Source organism: Heloderma suspectum, chromosome 5 (genome assembly GCF_057233095.1).
Source record: "Heloderma suspectum isolate Gila_16-S chromosome 5, 16-S_ref, whole genome shotgun sequence".
NCBI lineage: Eukaryota > Metazoa > Chordata > Lepidosauria > Squamata > Helodermatidae > Heloderma > Heloderma suspectum.
The window spans coordinates 95,439,507-95,460,693 of NC_139462.1; the positions used below are offsets into that span (position 1 = coordinate 95,439,507).

The 21,187-nt window shown below is 44.9% G+C and overlaps 1 protein-coding gene and 1 long non-coding RNA gene across 3 annotated transcripts in view; one reads left to right on the forward strand and one right to left on the reverse strand.

Moving 5' to 3' along the window:
- The window catches only part of LOC146344145 (uncharacterized), a 32,641-nt gene extending 13,643 nt beyond the window's left edge, over positions 1-18,998 (reverse strand). Inside the window, exons 1-2 of one of the 2 annotated variants that reach the window (XR_014792588.1) lie at positions 18,855-18,998; positions 17,904-18,018 (exon numbers count right to left, since the gene is read on the reverse strand). This is a non-coding gene — a long non-coding RNA (uncharacterized LOC146344145). Of the gene's footprint in view, positions 1-17,903; positions 18,019-18,739 lie in introns of both variants that reach the window. The other variant, XR_014792587.1, reaches the window with a different exon arrangement.
- Positions 18,999-19,151: 153 nt separating this feature from the next.
- KDR (kinase insert domain receptor) overlaps positions 19,152-21,187 on the forward strand; it is a 60,063-nt gene continuing 58,027 nt past the window's right edge. Inside the window, exon 1 of the mRNA XM_084860313.1 lies at positions 19,152-19,483. Within this exon, the coding sequence (XP_084716439.1) occupies positions 19,411-19,483 (73 nt within the window). The 5' untranslated portion in view covers positions 19,152-19,410. The remainder of the gene's footprint in view (positions 19,484-21,187) is intronic.

The window sequence follows — 21,187 nt, forward strand, 5'->3', positions numbered from 1 at the left end:
GACAATTCCCCATAATCACACCCCTAAAGAGAGTCCAAAAATGCCTGCATTTATGTTGATCTATATCTATGTGCGTGTTTACACACACAGCACAACAGTCTATTGTTGGCCTTCTTTCTGTCCCATTAACCAGAACAGCTAGGCTGGTGAGGTTGAGGGAGAGAGTCTTCTCTGTGGTGGTCCCCACTCTGTAGAACTCTCTCCCTATGGAACTCTGCCATGCCCCCTCTTTAATGAGCTTCCGCCACGCATTGAAAACTTGGTTGTTCAGGCAGGCATCGGGGGTGGGTTAGGGTATTTTTAGAATATGATGTTTTAATGTTTAATTTTACTGTTTTAGATTGTTTTTACTGCTGGGTGACCAGACAGATGGGCAATTAAGAAAATGGATAGATAGATAGATAGATAGATAGATGATAGATAGATAGATAGAATATAGCATATTACTCAATTTATTAGGATCAGTTGACAGTGATAGAACAGAGAGCTGAAAAGGGCACTGTAAAGTGAATAATTGCTCATTCAAGACCAAGCCACTCCCAAATACTTTGCATTACAACAGGGATAGTTCACAACAATATATTGTTGCTGGGAAAACCCATTCCCCCCACCTATGGTGAGGATTGCAACTAAGCTCAAAGGGAACGGAGGAAGCCTGAGGGGGGTGGCAGATGACATCATCATCCCTGCTAATCAAAAAGTCCCAGGGCTTTGATCCTGTGGGTCCTGACTCCACTACACCGCTGTTCCAGGCAGACCACTCCTAGCGTTATCAGTCAAAAGGCAATGTACAGCTGCTTTGTCTTTTCCTCCTTTTTCTGGTAAGAAAAAGATGGGAGAAGCACTGGAAAACACAGGAAGGTTACAGATTGAAGATGATATCATTTGGACCCCCTGTAAAGTTCTGTGAATGAGGCTGGGCTATTGTACAATAAAGGGACAAAAGTCTCCCTCGGCGTCAATGGAGGCTTTTTTCTTTATTTTAACCCCTGTATGTGGCGGTGTGGCGGCAGCAGGTTGGGAAGCAAATGGTGGGAGGAGGTTTGAACCTTTGCTTCTAGCGTGCAGTGGTCCCAGTCCAAGCTGGAGCCATGTGTACTTACTCTAGAGTTTTAAAAAAGCCTCAACTACATGCAATTAACATAACATGTAGTCTGATTCTCAGTTCACTGGTCAAGCATTGTTTTGGACTTCTGTGCAAACAAGGAACTGGGATTTGGGAACTTCGGCAGTGTTTACATTAGTGAGTTACTTCCTGTTACCTGGAACCCCGGCCCTGTATTCCCCATGCTTGTTTTTAATAAAGCTGTTTTGTCGCTAGCTGTTCAAAAACACTATTTCCAAAACAGTTATTAAGGTATATTCCTGGAGTTGCATGGAGTTTATTTAGTTATTTATTTAGCACTAGCCAAGTCAAAATATTTTTGCTGGTTTGCCTAGGGAAAATCCTTTGACTGTTATAAAAGCAGATTGCAAAACAGTAATAAAAATATGTGCATCGGTCTATAACCCAACAGCAGCACAGATGTAAATCCAGGTGAAATTATACATCAACAACCTGATAGTGTAACAACTAAATGTTTTTGGACATTTGTAACACATCTCCCCCCTCCCCTCGGCCCCCTTGAGGCATTTCACTTTCCTATGCATTCACAAAGTGATGTATTCAAGGCCTGTATGTTGTCCCCCCACCCCACTCCCACTGCAGCGAATAGCTCCTGGACGTCATTTGCTTTCAGGAATGGGGGGGGGGAGTTAACCCTTCTTCCTCTGCACTGTGGTCATGATCCAAGCCCAGTTGACTTATGGCTGTATTTCACCATCACCACCACCACCACCACCACCACCAGTGCTAGCTCCAGGTTTTTGAGGACCCTTGGGCAAGACACCCTCAGTGGGCTCCCTCCCTCAGTGACAGGGTTCACATGAGTGACGGCTGACAGCATGGCTTAAATAAGCCACAGTGGCTTGCATGCTGGCCACCAGTGCGAATACTCCAGCCATGGCGGGTGGTCACCGTGGCTTATCGTGTTGTGTGAACCTGGCCAGGGTGGCTTATTGCCATGGTTAACAAGCCACCCAGCACCCATGGGGTGTTCTTGGATTCTGGGGTGGCTTGTTAACCACGGTAACAAGCCACCCTACCTGGGTTCACACAACACGATAAGCCATGGCGACTACCCACCACAGCTTGAATATTCACAATGGTGGCCAGCACGTGCCATAAGCCACCATAGCTTATTTAAGCCACGCTGCCAGCCACGGCCCACTGAGTCTACCTTTTCACCACCATTGTCACCAGCTGCTACTGCTTCTTATCCTCTTTCTCATCAGCAGGGGTGTAGTGCCCTGGGGTCACACCAGTGCTTCTGCGCTTGTACTGGAGCCGGCTCCCAGCTGGGTCGCAGTCTGCTGGTGCTGCGGGCCAGACGTGGCGGGAGGAGGAGGGAGCAGACGAAGGGAGTGCGAGCGACTGGTGGATGCTTCTCGGATGCTTCTCGTCTACCACGCAGAGCTGGCCAGACAAAGGGGGCGAGAGAGGGACCCTGAGGGAGCTCTGCGGCCTCCTCTCGGCGCCCCCTATTCTCCTCCTCAGCTCTCGGCTTCTTCTCCTTCTACCCCCTGAGCAGCCACCATGCCTCGCAACTCGACCATCCCCAGCCAGCCCCTCAGCTTCCTGACCCTTTTCCCACCCTGCTGCCCGTCCCTGCTCCGTGCCTGTGTGCCTGGCACTGCCCTAGTTGCCCTGCAGCACCGACCACTCGCTCAGGGCTGCTGCTGGCCACGGCAGGAGCAGGTGGGGGGGGGCTGCCACCACCATTGTCAGTTGCTCCTGCTTATGTGTGGGGTTTGCTGTGTGTGGGAGAGGGATTCTAGTGGGCTTGATGTGCAGACGTTAGCAGGGGGTCATGTTTTAGCACCATGCAGTGGAAAGTTTTCACCTGCTGTTTGTTTGCACATCAAGTTTGTCCTTCAATAGGATCCTAGGTTTGTTTACTTGGAAGTAAGTCCCAATGTGTTCAGTGGAGTTTATGTTGGAGGGACTAGGGCTTGAACTTGAAGGGCTAATATGAGTAAGGGGGGGGGATGAGAGCCCTCTTCTGCCTTTTCCTTGTCTCCTCCCTCTACTTCCCTATCTTCTTCCTTCTTCCTCCTGCAAGTGATGCTGACCTCAGCCAGCTTACCTGGAGATGTAAGTTTGTTATATCTCCAGTCAAAGTCTGTTCCTAACCCACCACTCAAGTGTGTTTTGTCTACATCCGTGGCTATTGATGGTGGGGTGGGGGGCTGATTCAGACTTCAGTTTACTCCCCTAGAGAGTGTAGTTATGCTTGTAGCCTTATAGGGCAATCCTACTTGTCTATTCAGAAGTAAGTACCATTACGTTCAATGGGATTTACTCCCAAATAAGTGTGTATAGGATTGTAGCCTTAAAGGAGTTGTGGGTGACCATGGACTAAGTTCCATTTATTTTAATGGGGCATTGCTTCACAGCTGGTTGCAATGGCTCTTCATAATAATAAATAATAATACATATACTATGATTATATTATCATTATTATTATTATTATTATTATTATTATTATTATTATGTTTCTTGAATTAAAAAGGACTAAACATTTTAGTCCACACTGGAGGCATTTAAGATGAAGCTGGATGAAGCCATCTGTCAGGGATGCTCTGACTTGGATTCCTGCATTGAGCAGGGAGTTGGACTCGATGGTCTTAATGGCCCCTTCCAACCCTACTATTCTATGATTAATCAAATAATATGTTCTAGCGAGTTGCTGGATATGACGTTTTGTGTGTGTGTGCATGTGTTCTTTTCAAATGGACCTTTTAATAATTCTGAATTAGGGTGACCAGATACAAAGTGACTGAAACCTCGTTTGTATTGTATAATCTTACAAGGTTGTATAATCTTAGAAGGGGGCGTGGCTGTGAAGGGGCGTGGCTGTGACTATCATGAAGGGACCCTGCACTTCTGAATTTGCCACTACACTATTGCTCATCAGTGCTACCACTTGCTTGCTTGAAGGCAGAGACAGCCAGTGAGCAAGCAGGCAGTGGCATCTATCTCCTCCTCCTCCTCCCCATTGTCTGGGCCAGAGCAAGAGGCAGGTGAACTAGCAGGTCATGATGGTGAAATGGGGGAGTAGCTCCAGGACTCTTGTCAGTGGACAGGTGCCTGACACTGCCTACCGTTGATGCCAGCCCTAACAACCACCACCACCACCACCACCACCACCACAACATCTGGAGATGCATACATACATCTGACATCACCTTAGTTTGGCCCTAAAGACACCCCTAGATTATGAATTTAAACCACTTTCAGATTGTCAATTTAAACTGGTTATGGTCCAGTTTCAAACTCTCAACAAAGGAAACTTGTAAGTTGTAGTTCTGGGTAGGGGGGAAGATTTAAAAATAAATAAATGAATGAATGAATGCGGGGAGGAAATGTCAGCACCTTCATAAAGAACTCCCAGGGTTTTTGGAGGGATTCAATGACAACTAAATAGGGTGGACAATTATGAATTGCCATAAAATAGGAAATCTATCACAAAAAAGAGTACAAAAAGGACATTAGTTTACATAAAATTTGAATATGATAATTTATAGGTGCATATCTGAATTAATTATTATAATTTAAATAGAAATACAATACACCTCATCATAGTGTGGAAGTCTTTGACGAGGAGCTTTTCTACACAAGGATGTTAATGGCTCTTAATCAACTGTGTGTACATTAGTTTTTGTCACAGAACTGAGACCCCAAGCATTACATGAAGAGTGTTTACTTTCCTCCTTTTTCCACTATATGACCTCTAGGTGGCACTGTGGTATAGTGGAACAGAGCAAATACACACATGAAAAAAGTGGTTTCTTCTGTTTTTACAATTAAAGACTGCATTTTCCCTGCTGTAAAAAAATTGCTGAAAGTAATTTCTCTGTCGATCTAGAAGCAAAACTGGAGGCTCACGACATCATCTAAAGAACCCATGAACAACGTGAGCAGGGAATGGTGAGTGCATGATAAATGCCTTGTGCAGAAAAGCTCCAGGTGACCTGTGTACCTGCCTGTTCAGTCTGCTGTCGAAGTGCTAATGGTAACAGACAACAGTTCTTATGGTTCTTTATCTTTAAACTGGAATTGGAGAGGACAGTCCTTCAAACAGAGGACACCTTCAAATAGAAGATAGTCCTCTGCTAGCCCTTCCAACAGAGGACTGTCCACTGTAAAAGAGGACACATGGCCACCCTACAACTAAGCCAGTTTCAAACCAGTTTCACATATGTAGTGGAGGTTTGCCCAAAAATCTGTGAAAGCCCACTGTGCAGTGGCTGCTGGTGACCCCAGTTCCAGAGGGGCTGTAAGTCCATTCAGGGTTTTAGTTACCACCAGGCTCCAGCCAAAACCCCCGAATGGAATCACTGCCCCTCCGGAATTGGCCACGGCCACTGCGTGATTCCACTGGCCCTCAACACTGCTAACACCATCAAAGGGAAGAGCAAAAACCTACACAGCCCACCCTTCCTTGGCAAGTTGAGAAATGTAGCAAAGCCAATAAAGGAGAAGGGATAAAGGAAGGACCCCTTCACAGACTGTCTGTGACTCTTTAGAACATCACACATATAGGTTCATCCTATGATGACTCAGCATCAAGTGATGACTTGCATGTGAGAAATGGCTACTGCAGGTCAAACTCCACAAAGATCTTGTAATGTTCAAACAATGCTTTTCAATCGACACACTCATACATTAGGCAACATCCCATTAATAATGCAGTCCTGTAACCATTGACCTGAAAGTAGGCCCCATTGAACTCAATGAGACTCACTTCTGAGTTCAGCTTCTAACCATGGTGATCTCTGTTTAAGGTTGGCTTACACATCAGTTGCCACATGGAAGCCACTTTAAATAACTCTGTATGGGCAAGTATTAATATATAGTGATGACCTGTTGGCTCTCAGTGCCTGAGCATGAACTGAATATATTATGGCCATACCAGCCATAATGAAAGATTTGAAGTTGCGTCTGGGTAAAAATGGTCCAATTCCCATCTCAAATGCAGCTGGCCATTGTTGTAGCCCTCCAAATGTTTTGGCCTACAACTCCCATCAGCCTATTGTAGCCAATGGTGAGGAATCATGGGAGTTCTGAGGTGCCCACCCCTGTTATAAAGATTCTTCTAATAACCATCCTGAATGCCTGTGGCTACTATACATGGATGGCCACGTGGTGTCAGCCACCACATGGAGTCATTGGAACCCACTTCAGTGTGGCAGCTGTAATGTGACTTATTCAATCAGGCTGCAGCAGAGGCAGAGAAGACAAGCAGGATGACCATCAGCCCTCCTGAGAAGACAGTGTCGTCAGGTTTTACCTCAATGGTTATCCAGCAATCCATTCCATCAGGCTGTAGGAGCGGCAGAGACACTCCATCTGCTCAGCTGAGTGACTCAGAGTTTTTGCTCCTCCTCTCTTTAACTGTTTCCATCCCAGCTGGTCATGATAAGAAGACAAACAATGGCCAGCTGAATTCGAGATGCATTTGAGATGGTTATTAGAAGAATCTTTATAATAGGGGTGGGCACCTTGTGGCCCTCCATGTTTTGGCTTAGAACTCCCATGACTCATCCCCAGTGGCTATGCTGGTTAGGGCTGATGGGAGTTGTAGGTCAGAACATTTGGAGGGCCACAAGTTGCTCACTCCTGCTTTATAACATTAAGAATTGGTACTTCGTTTTTCTTGTTTTCCTTTTCCTGCCCCATCCCTTTTTCCTTTTGTGACATGTCTTTCTATATTGTAAGCCTGAAGGCTGGGGCTATCTTGTTTGGATTGATTTTTGATTGATTGATTGATCTGTAAGCAGCTCTGGTAGCTTTCCAGCTGAAGAGCAGGATATACATGCTTTCAAGCAACCAGTTAATCAACACGTAAGCTGGTCCTTTGTTACACATGTTCTGTTTTATAGTAACCAGTTGGGTACCCACGAACACAGTTCACGGAGAAAAATCAAATCGAATGAAAAGTTTAACTTAACTAACTGCATTTATTGAAACATTCAAAGTGTTACATCTTTTATCTTCACAAAACTATCTTAAACACAATGTTTTTGGTGCAAACTGCAGGACGGCCACTGTAACATCCTTGTTCTGGTCCATCAATGACTTGAATGTTGAGGTTTGCCAATGAGTGCACATGACTCATGGCAATGTAGATCCTTTCATGATTTGTTTACAGGCCATATGTTACTGGTATATCATTGTACTTTGGCCTCCACCTGTGTTTATAAAGGTGTATAGAGACTTTTGGATGTTATTTTGTTACATTTAACAGATAGGCTTCCTTTCTGAGCAATAACTAAACTTTGGGTTACTTCTAACTCTAGGTGTCTCTTAACACCTTCATGATTTGTTTATAGGCCATACGTTACTGGCATATCATTGTACTTTGGCCTGCACCTCTGTTTATGAAAGTGTACAGAGACTTTTTTGTGTTCATATTTCATTTTGCTCCAATTTGCAATTTATTATGTTTATTTAATTATACTTGAATTATTTGATATTTAAAATAAAACTTTATAGTACATTGTTATAGAAGATAGCCAAATTCTTGAATAAAAAAGGTTTATGGACATAAATAAACTCCTGACTTTGAATTGTTATTTGTGGAATCTGTGTGTCAACAGCTTTCCAATGAAGAGTGTTTCATGAGAATCGGTCAATGGGAAGGCAGTTAAAATGGGATTGCCAACTAATTCCTGACTTTCAATTATATATATAAGATTTATCTTGCCAAGTGCATGGAAGATCTGGACAGAATTTCACCATTTACCTTGGCATTGAATAGACATTGCACAAAGCTGAACGTAGGGTAGTCCAATCCTGAGTGCATAGTGACAGTGCGAAACTATGTCATTGGAATGATATGCATGTTTACTCAGAAGTGGCATTGATTCCAAAGTTCCTGTGCATCACATGGATCTTGACTAAGATGTAGTTGTCAAGGGAGATGGGCAGTGATACAGGGTTTATACAGGGCTGCTAGAAAAAAAGAGGATAGGAGATCAGGTTCCTTCTTCTTTTTCTTTCCCCTCCCCATGCTAAAAGGGAAATGCAAATGGGCAAACAGGCTGAGGTTCAGTCCTGAAAGTTTGTCCAAAGAAATTCTGCTCTCCTCCCTTCCAAGATGGATTCAGAAGAAAAGATGTGGGACAGCACAGAAAAGCACAGAAAAATCAAATGATGGCTTGGATATACAGAAAAGGCCTTGTTAAATCACTGATAGATGCGACTGGGAGAACTTACTTCTGGCTTTAAAAAATGTCTCAGTTAGCAACATCATTTGTAGTTGCTGTCTTGTCACAATTCAAGATCATGTCTGCCACAAAATGGGTTTCCACATCTGTTTCACTATGACATGTCTCTTTGGCAGGTGCTCATGACCTTGATCTTGTCATCTTCCACCCTTCAACTATTCAGGTGGTCTCTTTTGGCACCTAGGAGATCAACAGATGTCAACACATAAGGGGGGAATGTGATGCCAACCCTTCCAAGGGCTGGCACAAGGGGAATACATCCTGCTGTGGAAATGCCAATTGTAGCTTTGCATGGAAAACTCATGAAAGGCTTTGTGCCTTTGATGCTTTGGCAAATCAGTGAAGGAAGCACCCTAAAGGTTGTGTTCTTTTTTTTTTTTTAGCATACAGAGTGTACAGTTTATTTTGCTCTCTTGGCTTCTGAAATCTACATTTGTATATCTTAGCACAGCCACTGTGACTTCATGTGTTACGTTATGTCTTCTTTCCTACATGCTGTCGGCCATTTAGAACACATTCCTGTTCCTCCCACTCTTCTCTATCCAATTGTCAACTACACTGTTGGGCATCCAAAATGTTCCCTTTCTCCCCTTTCTCAATATTTCATATGGTTGGTTTGAAATCACTGTTTCATCTTTGCCAAACCTAAGGAGAAATTACATGGTTTAGAGCACAACTACGACTCTGTCGGAAAAGGAAGTCTGCTTCAACTTCCTGTGGATGTCTCTTGGGTGATGGCTTTCATACCCTCTTAAATTTAACACCCCAGAATGTCAGGGAAGCTCTAGAACGCTGTGCATTAAAGATACATAAATAAGACCTGCAACAAAATGTGGTGTGTTTCTGTTCAGTGTTCTAGCCAGCCAGCCATGCCTTGCTTCAGAAATTTCATTCTGCCTCCCCACAAGAGCACTCAGCATTCTGTGGTCACTGAGCATGCCCAGTCATTATTGGGCTGTTTTTCTGGTGGTGGTAGTGGTGGTGGTGGTGTTGGGTTTGCCTTCTGAGCTTTTCCCTCTAAAGTTTTGTTCTATTTCTGCAAAACCTGGGGTTCTCCTGAACCTGTTGATGCCTTCCTCTTGTTTCTCAGTAGCCCAGTTTTGACTACATAGCTATCATAACTCGGCGCCTGAATTTGCTATTATTATATACGATATGATAATAGGCTAGAAGGAACAATGCTTCCCCAAGCTGTACACAATATGCTTAAAGCACACATCTTTCCAACTTCTGTAACTCCATGTGACACCCCTTAACTATTCATATATATGTTGCCCCAACATATAAAACAGCTAGATCATAAGGTGCCAAATTATATCTCTGTTCAGGTGAACCAGCTAGCAATTCCCTATATAAGGTAAACAAGATGGTTGGTGTACAGTTCTTAGATGTTTTAGAATGGATTAAGAGGGTGTCTAGAAAAAAGATTTGAAATTTGAAAGAAGTTGTACTGTGTCCAGTTCTGGGCACTGCACCACACTTTAAGAAGGATGCAGACAAACTGGAGAGGGTTCAGAGGAGGGCAACGAAGATGATCAGTGGACTGGAAACAAAGCCCTATGAGGAGAGACTGAAGGAACTGGGCATGTTTATCCTTGAGAAGAGAAGACTGACAGGAGATATGATAGTGCTCTTCAAGTACTTGAAAGGCTGTCACAGAGAGGACGGCCAGGATCTCTTCTCGATCATCCCAGAGTGCAAGACACAGAATAATGGGCTCAAGTGACAGGAAGCCAGATTCTAGCTGAACATCAGGAAAAACTTCCTGTTAGAGCAATAGGACAATGGAACCAATTATCTCCGGCGGTGGTGGGCTCTCCCACACTGGAGGCATTCAAGATGAGGCTGGACAGCCATCTGTCCAGGATGCTTTGACTGAGATTCCTGCATTGAGCAGGGGGTTGGACTCAATGGTCTTATAGGCCCCTTCTAACCCTACTATTCTATGATTCTATTGATCCATTATTTTCATGCCTATGCTTATACTTTATGCACATTTGAGCAATAGACATGTCATGATATATTTCCTAATGTTAAATCCACATGGGGTGTTTAAGAACAAGATTTTCATGTTTTTTTAATACATGCTGAAAACAAATGTAGCTCGCCACCCATATACTATATGGCAGCCCACCAGTGGATTAATAAACCTTCTATTTCTGTGCCTCTCCTGGATTGCAGTAACAGGAAAAATTGCCAAGTCTCCAGTAAGAATGGGGTAGGCAACGTGGTGCCCTTCAGATGTTGCTGCCCTTCAACTTCTATCATCCCTGACTGCTGGCTGGGGCTGACGGGAGTCGTAATCCAACAACATCTGGAGGGCATCCTTTTGGGATGGTTTTATATCCTTTTTGGATAGTTTTATATTGCTAGAAAAACACTGCACCATAGCAAGAGACAGATTATTATGTGATGGATTTTCCTTTTCTGGCATATTTAGGGTCAGGAAGGATTTTTTAATTAGGTGAGGCTGAGCAGTAAGGCTGACAAATTGGCCTTTTACTGAAACATGGAACACAACTCACTTGTTTTAGCTGGCTAGGATAATTACACTAAACTTATTCCTTGCCCTACAGACACTTTTGACATGGGCCTTGTGGCTCCCTATTTTTGTCATTCAACCATTTTCCCATTGTTACTGTCATGGACTGGCTTAGCATAGTGGCTAAGAAAGTGAGCCATAAATCAGGAAGTCCCTAGTTTGAATCTCATCTTTGTCATGAACTTACTAGCTGGCCTTAGGCAAACCACTATCTCCCAGCCTCAGTCCCTCCATCTGCAATACGGGGGATAATAATACCTTACAGGGTTGTTATAAGGATTACAACTAGATAATGCCTGTAAAGCACTTTGAACATAGTAAGTGGTATGCAAATATTTCTTGTGTTGTTGTTGTTGTTGTTGTTGCCTGCCGCTGGTTTTAGCACAGAAAGATGTACTTAGTGACTTTCACACACACACCCCCGCCCCCGCCCCTTACAGTTTGGTGATTTTATTAAGTAGGAAGATTTAGGGGAAAGGGTAATGCCTCAGCACCATTTTTTAAAATTCAGCTTGCTCTTCTGTTGTAAATGGGAAGTTGTTTATATTGTCCACTGATTACAAAAATTATAAAGTTGACTGTAAGATGGGAACTTCTGTGCCAGGATCTTTCTTCCTAAGTTATTGTTGTTTTTCACAATTACGGAAACGAAAGACAGCTTGCTGTTGTGTCTGCTCCTGCTGCTGCCTCCTGTCTTGGCCAGACTACTTCGTCCAGACCCTGTCTGTCGGCAAAGAGCTCATGGCAGGTCTGAAGAGAGGAATCGTGACTGACTCAGGAGAAGCAAGAGGGGGGGACATGCACTGGGAGTGACTGGGAGACGTCAGTCCCTTCCTCATTCCCTGTAGAGCCTTTGGAACTTTTTCCATGAGCTTCTGGTGGTCCTTTGTGCATTGGGTTTAATGAGGTTTTGGCCACCAAAGGAAATAGCAGATGCACAAACAAAAGATGGTGAGCATCCAGTATAGCTAATGGGAGATGTTCAGCTCCTTCCTTCCTTCCCTCGATTTTTTTTTTTAAATCCAGCTGAACTCAAATTATCTTGGAAATGAATCCTACAGGCCACTTCTTATGCAACCATCTTAAGACATAGGAAGTCACCACAGAGTCTGAAAGCATTATTAGAATGCTCTCTACACACAACAGTATTTTCTTTCTTTGAACCACCTTTCTAACTTGAAGTGTTCAACGCAAGGGACATAAAAAAAAGAGATAACTCATAACGAAGTCCTTGATTTAAATTTACCTCATAATACAGGTTGGCACTCTAACATGGAGGAAGCCAAGCCAGACATGAAATGGAAAATATTAGACTTTAGGATGTCAGCTGGCCCTTCGCATTTTAATCAGGCATTCCCAGTAGCAGACAGGACTGTGAATTGCCTGAGAGCATTTGCAAGTTGGGCAGTATATTAACAAATAAATAATAAAATGTGAATCTGTGTTGCAGAATGCAGGCTGAATTTATTAACATACACAAAGCATACTGGCTATAGGACTTTGGCTATGTGAGTATATCTCCCAGGAATTCTGGAAGAGTCCCTAACCAACTTGCAAGTGGGAGTTATTGTCAGGGAACTCAGGGAGGAGAAGCTGAGTGGAATTTGCAAGGCCAATCCTCGTATGAGGCAGAGTGAAACAGCTGCCTTAGGCAGCTGATTTTGGGGGTCATGAAAGGATAGCAAAAAATTATTTAATATATTAAGGTGCAATCCTATGCATACCCAGCATTCTCCGGTAAGCCATGCTGGCTGGGGAATGCTGGGAGTTGTAGGACTTTTTTCTGTCTAAACCTGCATAAGATTGCACCCTTGTTGTTTTATTTTTACACCTAGGGAAAGGAACTTGTGGGATATTCTGCCCCAGGTGCCAAAATAATTTGACTAGCCTTGGGTGCTATGCACCTTGACTGGTGTCAGGAGAGGGGGGAAGCCATTTATTGTTCCTCCTCAGGCAGCCAAGCGTCTTGGGCCAGCCCTGGAATTATTCAGAAAAGTAAGCTTTATTTCCTCAGAAGGAGAATCTTATTTCTCTGAGGAACTGAAGGGCACAATGAACAGTGGTATGGAAGTGTTACTTCTGTGGCAATCCTGTTACATTACAATTACCAATTTATTCACATAAAAACCAGAAAGTGTGACATATGCCACACACACGCCACATAACTTAAGGGTGACACATGCCACATAACTTAAAACAGTTAGGGAGCAATCCTATGGCCTCTAGACAGTGGCTAGATGGCCATGGGATACCTGGTTTTCTGGGAACCAACCTCGGAGCCTGCGCTACTTCTGTGGTGCCTCAGAGGCAGTGCGGTACAGCCCCATGCTCCGTGCTCACAAGAGAAGCGTGGAGTGGCCGAAAAGGGGCATTGCCGAAGGGCGTTCTGGGACAAGAAGGGCGGAAATGCAGCCTCCTCCCCCGGTCTGCCCTCCCCCAGCTAGACAGCCGATTGCGGCCGTCTAGCCGAAAATGCAGGGCAGGAGAAGAGTGGAGGGAATGATCCCCTCCATGCTTCTCCTGCCCTGCTTTGGATAGGCGGTCACCTCCGAGTTCGGAGGCAGACGCCTATCTGAATAGGATTGCGCCCTTAATGTTTTTTTTCCCCACTTCAGAAAGCTGTGATAAAGCTTCAGCGACAGGTTATGAAAGAAGTTTAGCAAGAATGTAACATGGTAGTATTGTCCAATAGCCGAAGTTTCTGTTGAAGGCAGCATGCGTTTGTAAAATATATTTTGGAAAACTGTAAGGCATAAACTTAAAATTCAACATAACAAGGAAAATGGTTTCAGTTCTGAGTGAAGCCGTTATGTCTGTTCTACAGTTGTTATATACTTTTGACAAAAATGTTGTCTTCAGCATTAACGGTGGGAAGCAAGTATTTTGTCAACCATCATTTCAGTAAGTATGCATGCAAACAGGAAAAATTAATTAAACGTCTCCTGGGGATTAATGCCTCACTGAGTGCAGCCACAACCAACTTTGATGAATGGACTCACTACTTCAGAAATTCATAATAACTTTCAGCTAAGACTCTGAGAAGTCCAGAAGGTCAAAATACAGTCATTAGGGACAGGTTCCTTTTAAATGTTATATCAGAATTAAGTTCCTAGGGCATCCAATGTTAATTTAAGTCCCATTCATTTCAATGGGTTTAGTCTAAGTAGGACTAACATTTGATACAAGCCATTAGCTTTAACCTTCAGCAAAGGAGATCATTACCTTGTCTTGGTGCTGGAGCTTGAGCACCTCAATGACGTCATGAGCTAAACCATGAAGGGAGGGACACCCAAGATGGGAAGGTCATGGCAGAGAGGTCAGACTAAATACGATCCCTGGGGAAGGAAACGGCAACCCAGCCCAGTATTCTTGCCATGAAAACTAAATGGATCAGTACAACCAGAGATATGTCGGTATACCATCGGAAGATGGGACTCCCAGGTTGGAAGATGGTCAAAATGCTACTGGGGAGGAACAGAGGATAAGTTCAACTAGCCCCAGATGTGATGACGCAGCTAGCTCAAAGCTGAAAGGATGGCTAGCAGCCGATGGTCAACGACGAATCCGATGTTCTAAAGATCAACACACCATAGGAACCTGGAATGTAAGATCTATGAGCCAGGGCAAATTGGATGTGGTTATTGGGGAGATGTCAAGATTAAATATAGACATTTTGGGTGTCAGTGAACTGAAATGGACTGGAATGGGCCACTTCACATCAAATGGCCACAAGATCTACTACTGTGGACAAGAGGACCACAGAAGAAATGGAGTAGCCTTCATAATTAATAATAAAGTGGCTAAAGCAGTGCTTGGATACAATCCAAAAATGACAGAATGATCTCAATTCGAATTCAGGGTAAGCCATTTAACATCACAGTGATCCAAATATATGCCCCAACCACAGATGCTGAAGAAGCAGAAGTAGATCAGTTCTATGAGGATCTGCAGCACCTACTGGATAGTACGCCAAAAAAAGATGTTATTTTCATTACAGGAGACTGGAATGCTAAGGTGGGTAGTCAAAGGACACCTGGAATTACAGGCAAGCATGGTCTGGGAGAACAAAATGAAGCGGGACATAGGCTGATAGAATTTTGCCAAGACAACTCACTGTACATAACAAACACTCTCTTCCAACAACCTAAGAGACGACTTTATACATGGACTTCACCAGACGGTCGACACCGAAATCAGATTGACTACATGCTTTGTAGCCAAAGGTGGCAGACATCTATGCAGTTGGTAAAAACAAGACCTGGAGCTGACTGTAGTTCAGATCACGAACTTCTTATTGCACAATTTAGAATCAGACTAAAGAGAATAGGGAAGACCCACAGATCAGTTAGATATGAGCTCACTAATATTCCTCATGAATATGCAGTGGAGGTGAAGAATAGATTTAAGGGACTAGATTTAGTAGATAGCGTCCCGGAAGAACTATGGACAGAAGTTCGCAACATTGTTCAGGAAGCGGCAACAAAAAACGTCCCAAAGAAAAAGAAAACCAAGAAGGCAAGATGGCTGTCTGCTGAGACACTGGAAGCAGCCCAAGAAAGAAGGAAAGCAAAAGGCAGCAGTGATAGGGGGAGATATGCCCAATTAAATGCAAAATTCCAGAGGTTAGCCAGAAGAGATAAGGAATTATTTTTAAACAAGCAATGCATGGAAGCGGAAGAAGATAATAGAATAGGAAGGACAAGAGACCTCTTCCACAAAATTAGAAACATCGGAGGTAAATTCCAGGCAAAAATGGGTATGATCAAAAACAAAGATGGCAAGGACCTAACAGAAGCAGAAGTGATCAAGAAAAGGTGGCAAGAATATACGGAAGATCTGTATAGGAAGGATAATAATATCGGGGATAGATTTGATGGTGTGGTCAGTGAGCTAGAGCCAGACATCCTGAAGAGTGAGGTTGAATGGGCCTTAAGAAGCATTGCTAATAACAAGGCAGCAGGAGATGACGGTATCCCAGCTAAACTGTTTAAAATCTTGCAAGATGATGCTGTCAAGGTGATGCATGCCATATGCCAGCAAATTTGGAAAGCACAAGAATGGCCACCAGATTGGAAAAAATCAACTTATATCCCCATACCAAAAAAGGGAAGCACCAAAGAATGTTCAAACTATTGAACAGTGGCACTTATTTCAAATGCCAGTACGGTAATGCTCAAGATCTTGCAAGGTAGACTCCAGCAATTCATGGAACAAGAACTGCCAGATGTACAAGCTGGGTTTAGAAAAGGCAGAGGAACTAGAGACCAAATTGCCAATATCTGCTGGATAACGGAGAAAGCCAGGGAGTTTCAGAAAAACATCTATTTCTGTTTTATTGACTATTCTAAAGCCTTTGACTGTGTGGATCGTAACAAATTGTGGCAAGTTCTTGGTGGGATGGGGATACCAAGTCATCTTGTCTGCCTCCTGAGGAAACTGTATAACAACCAAGTAGCAACGGTAAGAACAGACCATGGAACAACGGACTGGTTTAAGATTGGGAAAGGAGCACAGCAGGGTTGTATACTCTCACCCTACCTATTCAACCTGTACGCAGAACACATCATGCGACGTGCTGGGCTTGATGAAGCCAAGGCTGGAGTTAAAATCGCTGGAAGAAACATTAACAATCACAGATATGCAGATGATACCACTTTGATGGCTGAAAGCGAGGAGAAGATGAGGGATCTCATGACGAAGGTGAAAGAAGAAAGTGCAAAAGCTGGGTTGCAGTTAAACCTCAAAAAAACCAAGATTATGGCAACCAGCTTGATTGATAACTGGCAAATAGAGGGAGAAAACGTGGAGGCAGTGACAGACTTTGTCTTTCTAGGTGCAAAGATTACTGCAGACACTGACTGCAGCCAGGAAATCAGAAGACGTTTACTTCTTGGGAGGGCAGCAATGACAAATCTTGATAAAATAGTGAAGAGCAGAGACATCACACTGACAACAAAGGTCCGCATAGTTAAAGCAATGGTATTCCCCGTAGTAACCTATGGCTGCGAGAGCTGGACCATAAGGAAGGCTGAGCGAAGGAAGATAGATGCTTTTGAACTGTGGTGCTGGAGGAAAATTCTGAGAGTACCTTGGACTGCAAGAAGATCAAACCAGTCCATCCTCCAGGAAATAAAGCCAGACTGCTCACTTGAGGGAATGATATGAAAGGCAAAACTGAAGTACTTTGGCCACATAATGAGAAGACAGGATACCCTGGAGAAGACGCTGATGCTAGGGCAAGTGGAAGGCAAAAGGAAGAGGGGCCGACCAAGGGCAAGAGGGATGGATGATATTCTGGAGGTGATGGACTCGACCTTGGGGGAGCTGGGGGTGGCGACAGCTGACAGGAAGCTCTGCCGTGAGCTGTTCCATGAAGTCACGAAGAGTTGGAAGCGACTGACCGAATAAACAACAACAACATTAGCTTTAACACTTTAGGAAGAATTTGTTCAGACCATTTGGGATATTCAGCAGGCCCCAACACTTTACTCTTTTAGGCTTCTGGTCAAAAATGTGGTGACTTCAGAAAGTTTTCAGCCGATTCATTTTCTATACTCAATTATGTTATTGCGGCTGCCCTCTGAGATTAAGTTTTATTATGTTATTGGTAGTTTTGATTTTGGTCATTGGATATTGGATATCCTCTATGAATTGTGTGATTTTTATTTTTCATGACTGAAGCCATTTAGAGTTTATTTGGAGTTAGGTACTAAATGAATAAATACATAAGGTGAGATTAGAAAAAGAAAATATTACATTCGGGTGCAGTCCTAGGCATGTTTAGGCAGAAAAAAGTCCTACAGCTCCCAGCATTCTCCAGCCAGCCAGTTGAAGGACTTTTTCCTGCCGAAATCTGTATAGAATTGCATCCTTCAGCATCAGTGAGAAAGAAAGCTAGGAGGTGAACATCCCATCACTTCCCCAACAAGGTATATGAAGTGTATGGCAATGACAGGCAGTGTGAAGATAACAATAGGGAAGAGTCAGGATACATTGTGCCTTCAGGTCTTAGGGTGCTTTCCAGACAAACCTTTGATTGTGCCTCATTCATGAAGTTTGAGGAAGTCCAGACAACATTCAATTTGTATCCCTCCAGAGTTTTTAATCCTTGCTTCTGTCTTGTTTCTTACCAGAAAAAAAAAAACCTGTTAAGGAAGAAAAGAGGTAAGAGATTTAGAAGGAAGAAAAGAAGAAATAGATTTGGAGTCTCTTCCCAAATGTGCTTCCAGACAAAGGGCTCCTAGCGCTAATAATCAAAAAAGGCCTTTTGATTATTAGCACTAGGAGCCCTTTGCTGGAAGCACATTTGGGGGGAGACCCCAAATCATCCTAGATCAGGGGCCTGAGACGGCCCAAGACATGTTGCTGCCTGAGGCAAAGGACGAGATGGCACGCTCGTCATTCGATGTATAGAAGCCAGCCAGACTGGCAACTGAATTTTACTTCAACACTGGTGATAGGACAACGTCCTCCACTACACCTGAGGGCAGCAGGCTAATTTAGGGCTGCAGGGCAAGCCAGACAGCATATACCGCTTTCCTCCAAGACCTCACAGCTGCTCCTTGCCCCTCAGCATCTGTTGCCTGAGGCAGCTGTGTCATTCTGCCTAACGGTAGGGCCAGCTCTGTCAGGGGAAGGCAATCTTCAGGCTTGTGGCAACTGTTTGTTGTTGTTTGCCAGAAGCTACGTAAAAGAGCGGCTCAGGAGGGTGGACATATGCTTGCAGTAAGGTCCAGGGCACCTGGGAGCACGTGCTCAGGCCCGGAATTTGTTTTCAGTGCCAGAACTGAGCTCACAGGTCTCATACAAAACAAAAACCTTCTGGTCTCGCCCTCCCCGCCAACCTTCTTCATTTCAGAAACCTACTGTGTGTGCGCGCGCGCGCCTTTTAATTGCTGCTGCTGTTGAACAGCTGGGAGTTCGGACCCCTTGCTGATCTACCGCAATTCCCTCTGCGATCTAGCAGCAGACCAAGTTCTACCTCTTGCGGCCCACCACTGTCCTAAAACGAAGGCGAAGCGTCGGCCCATCAGTGACTAGATCAGCCTTCCCTAACCCGGTGCCTTGAAACCTGTTGGAGCGCAACTCCCATAAAACTCCAGCCAGGTTGCAGCCCCAGCTCTCCGGAGGGCCGCAAGTTGGGGAGGGCGGCACTAGAGAGGGCGTGGGGGCGGGGCCGGCATCTCACGCTCCTCCTCCGCCCCGGACGAGAGCGCTGAGGCCGGGGATTGGCCCGCGCTGAGTTGCTAAACCCCGCCTGGCGGGGAAGGCTCTCGCCGGGGTGTTCGGCGCGCGGTGGAGCAGCTGGGAGGGAATCCGCAACAGTTTCCCAGCAAAAAGCGCTCGTGGCTGCGCTGCTTCCGCCGAGCCGTCGGCTTGCCGAAGCGGTTGGATCTAACAGGCACGCGGCGGAGGGGTTGTTGTCTTTCTGGGTCCTTGGCTGATGTCAGGGCTCTAGTGGAGAGATCGCCTTTGCCGGGCACCTTCACCCGCCGGACCGGCGCGGCTGCTGTTGTGTTGTGGTTGCTTTGAGAGAGATGGAGCTTGCCGCAGATCTGGGACTGATCATCGTGCTGTGCTTTGCTGTGGAGCCCTGGCCAGGCGATGCAGGTGAGTTGTGGGCTTGGGGCACGTGTGGCTTGCGGGAAGCCCAACCGGCCTCTTGGCTCCTTCCTTCCAGCTGAGATCGGATCAGTCGGGCTGGGTTGAAACAGATTCCGCCGCCCCCCCCGCCCTGCTGAGGAATTCCATGGGGCTGGGCGGATGTGGGGGTGGGGAGAGGAGGCCACCCTCCTCTCCCCACTCCCCATTTCACAGGAGAATGGTGGGAAGAATAAGGCACGGTGTTCCGTGACCTGTACAGCGCCTGGCACACAGCCCGATCGGCAAGGCAAATGAGAACTGAGTCCAGCGGTAGTCATTGTAACGCGGTGTAACTGGGATCCTCAGGCGAAGAAGCAGTTATTTGGGAATGGACCTAGTTTCTGATCCTGGCCCCACGGAGACTTGACACCCACAAGGAGCTTAAGACACGCGACCATGTTGACTGTGGATGCATCTGGTAAAACTCCTCTTGCCGCTTTGTTGGGTGGTACCAATGACCAACCTACCCACCGGGCTGAGCGAAAGCGAGAGCGCGCGCTGGTCCCGAGCTAGTTTGGACTCCATATGGGCTCATGAGTGTTCCAGCCTGGGTGGGGTAGCGCTTGCTATCTAGCCACGGGGGGTGAAGGCGAAACAAGAAAAGAAGTGTGTGTGTGTGTGGGGGGGATCCTGCCTCCCTCGCTCATTTTCGTTACGAAAGCAAGGAAACGTTTTGCCCAGGACACAGGAAGCCAGATCAGGTGCTGCTGAAAGGCACAAACTTCCTGCTGAATCCCTGCAAGAAGGAGGGGGGGGGGATTTATCACGTCTGTGTAACGGTGCAATGTGTATAAGGGTTAGAATGTAAGCTCCTTGGGACAGGGCCCTGTGGTCTTGTACTCAGCCATGGGTCATGTACACGGATGGCACTACATTAACAACAGCAACAATAATAAATAAATCAAAATAACAATACACCATCTTTTCTAAGTAATACGCATGTCTGTTCATATGGCTGTGCATATGAACAAAACACTATGGGAAGAAACCGCCAATTCTTGGGGGTGGGGAGGGTTGTGTCCCAATTTTACACAAGTTAATTCTTTACAACTTCATTATCATCATTGTCATTTTTGTCATCGGTGTATATGGCATGCTTGCATATGCCTTTTGTACACTTTTTCTCTGTTTCCTACATAGAAAAATATTTTATGAACTATTGTGAACTCCTGTCAGTCAAGTTTGACCTAAACGTTCCCAGCCAAGCGCTGACCACATATGTTCAGACTACAGCTCCCATCATCCCCCAATGGGTGGGTGATGGGAGTTGTAGTCCAACACCTCTTGTGGACTCCAGGTTGGGGAAGGCTGTAGGCCCTACAGTGTAAGGGAATAAATGAGTCTAGTGCTTATTTGTATATGCTATCTTTGCTCACACATTTAAACTTGACAGTGTTGTGAGTTACAAAAGAAAAATGAAGTACCAAAAAAAGAAAAGAAAATCCAGCCAAAGATACTGACCAAATGCCAACCCAGCAAGTTTTCAAATTGCTTGGGAGGGAAGGAGGTTCTTGGAAGATTGTACTAATCGTTAGGATCACAATGGGATTTGTACAATGACAAAGGAAATAATCAGCAAAACATAAGTACCATACTCACGCTTAATGGAGATCCCTTGGGCATCTGCTGTGGCTATAGGCAGCTTGAGTCTGCAGGATAGTAATTTAATAT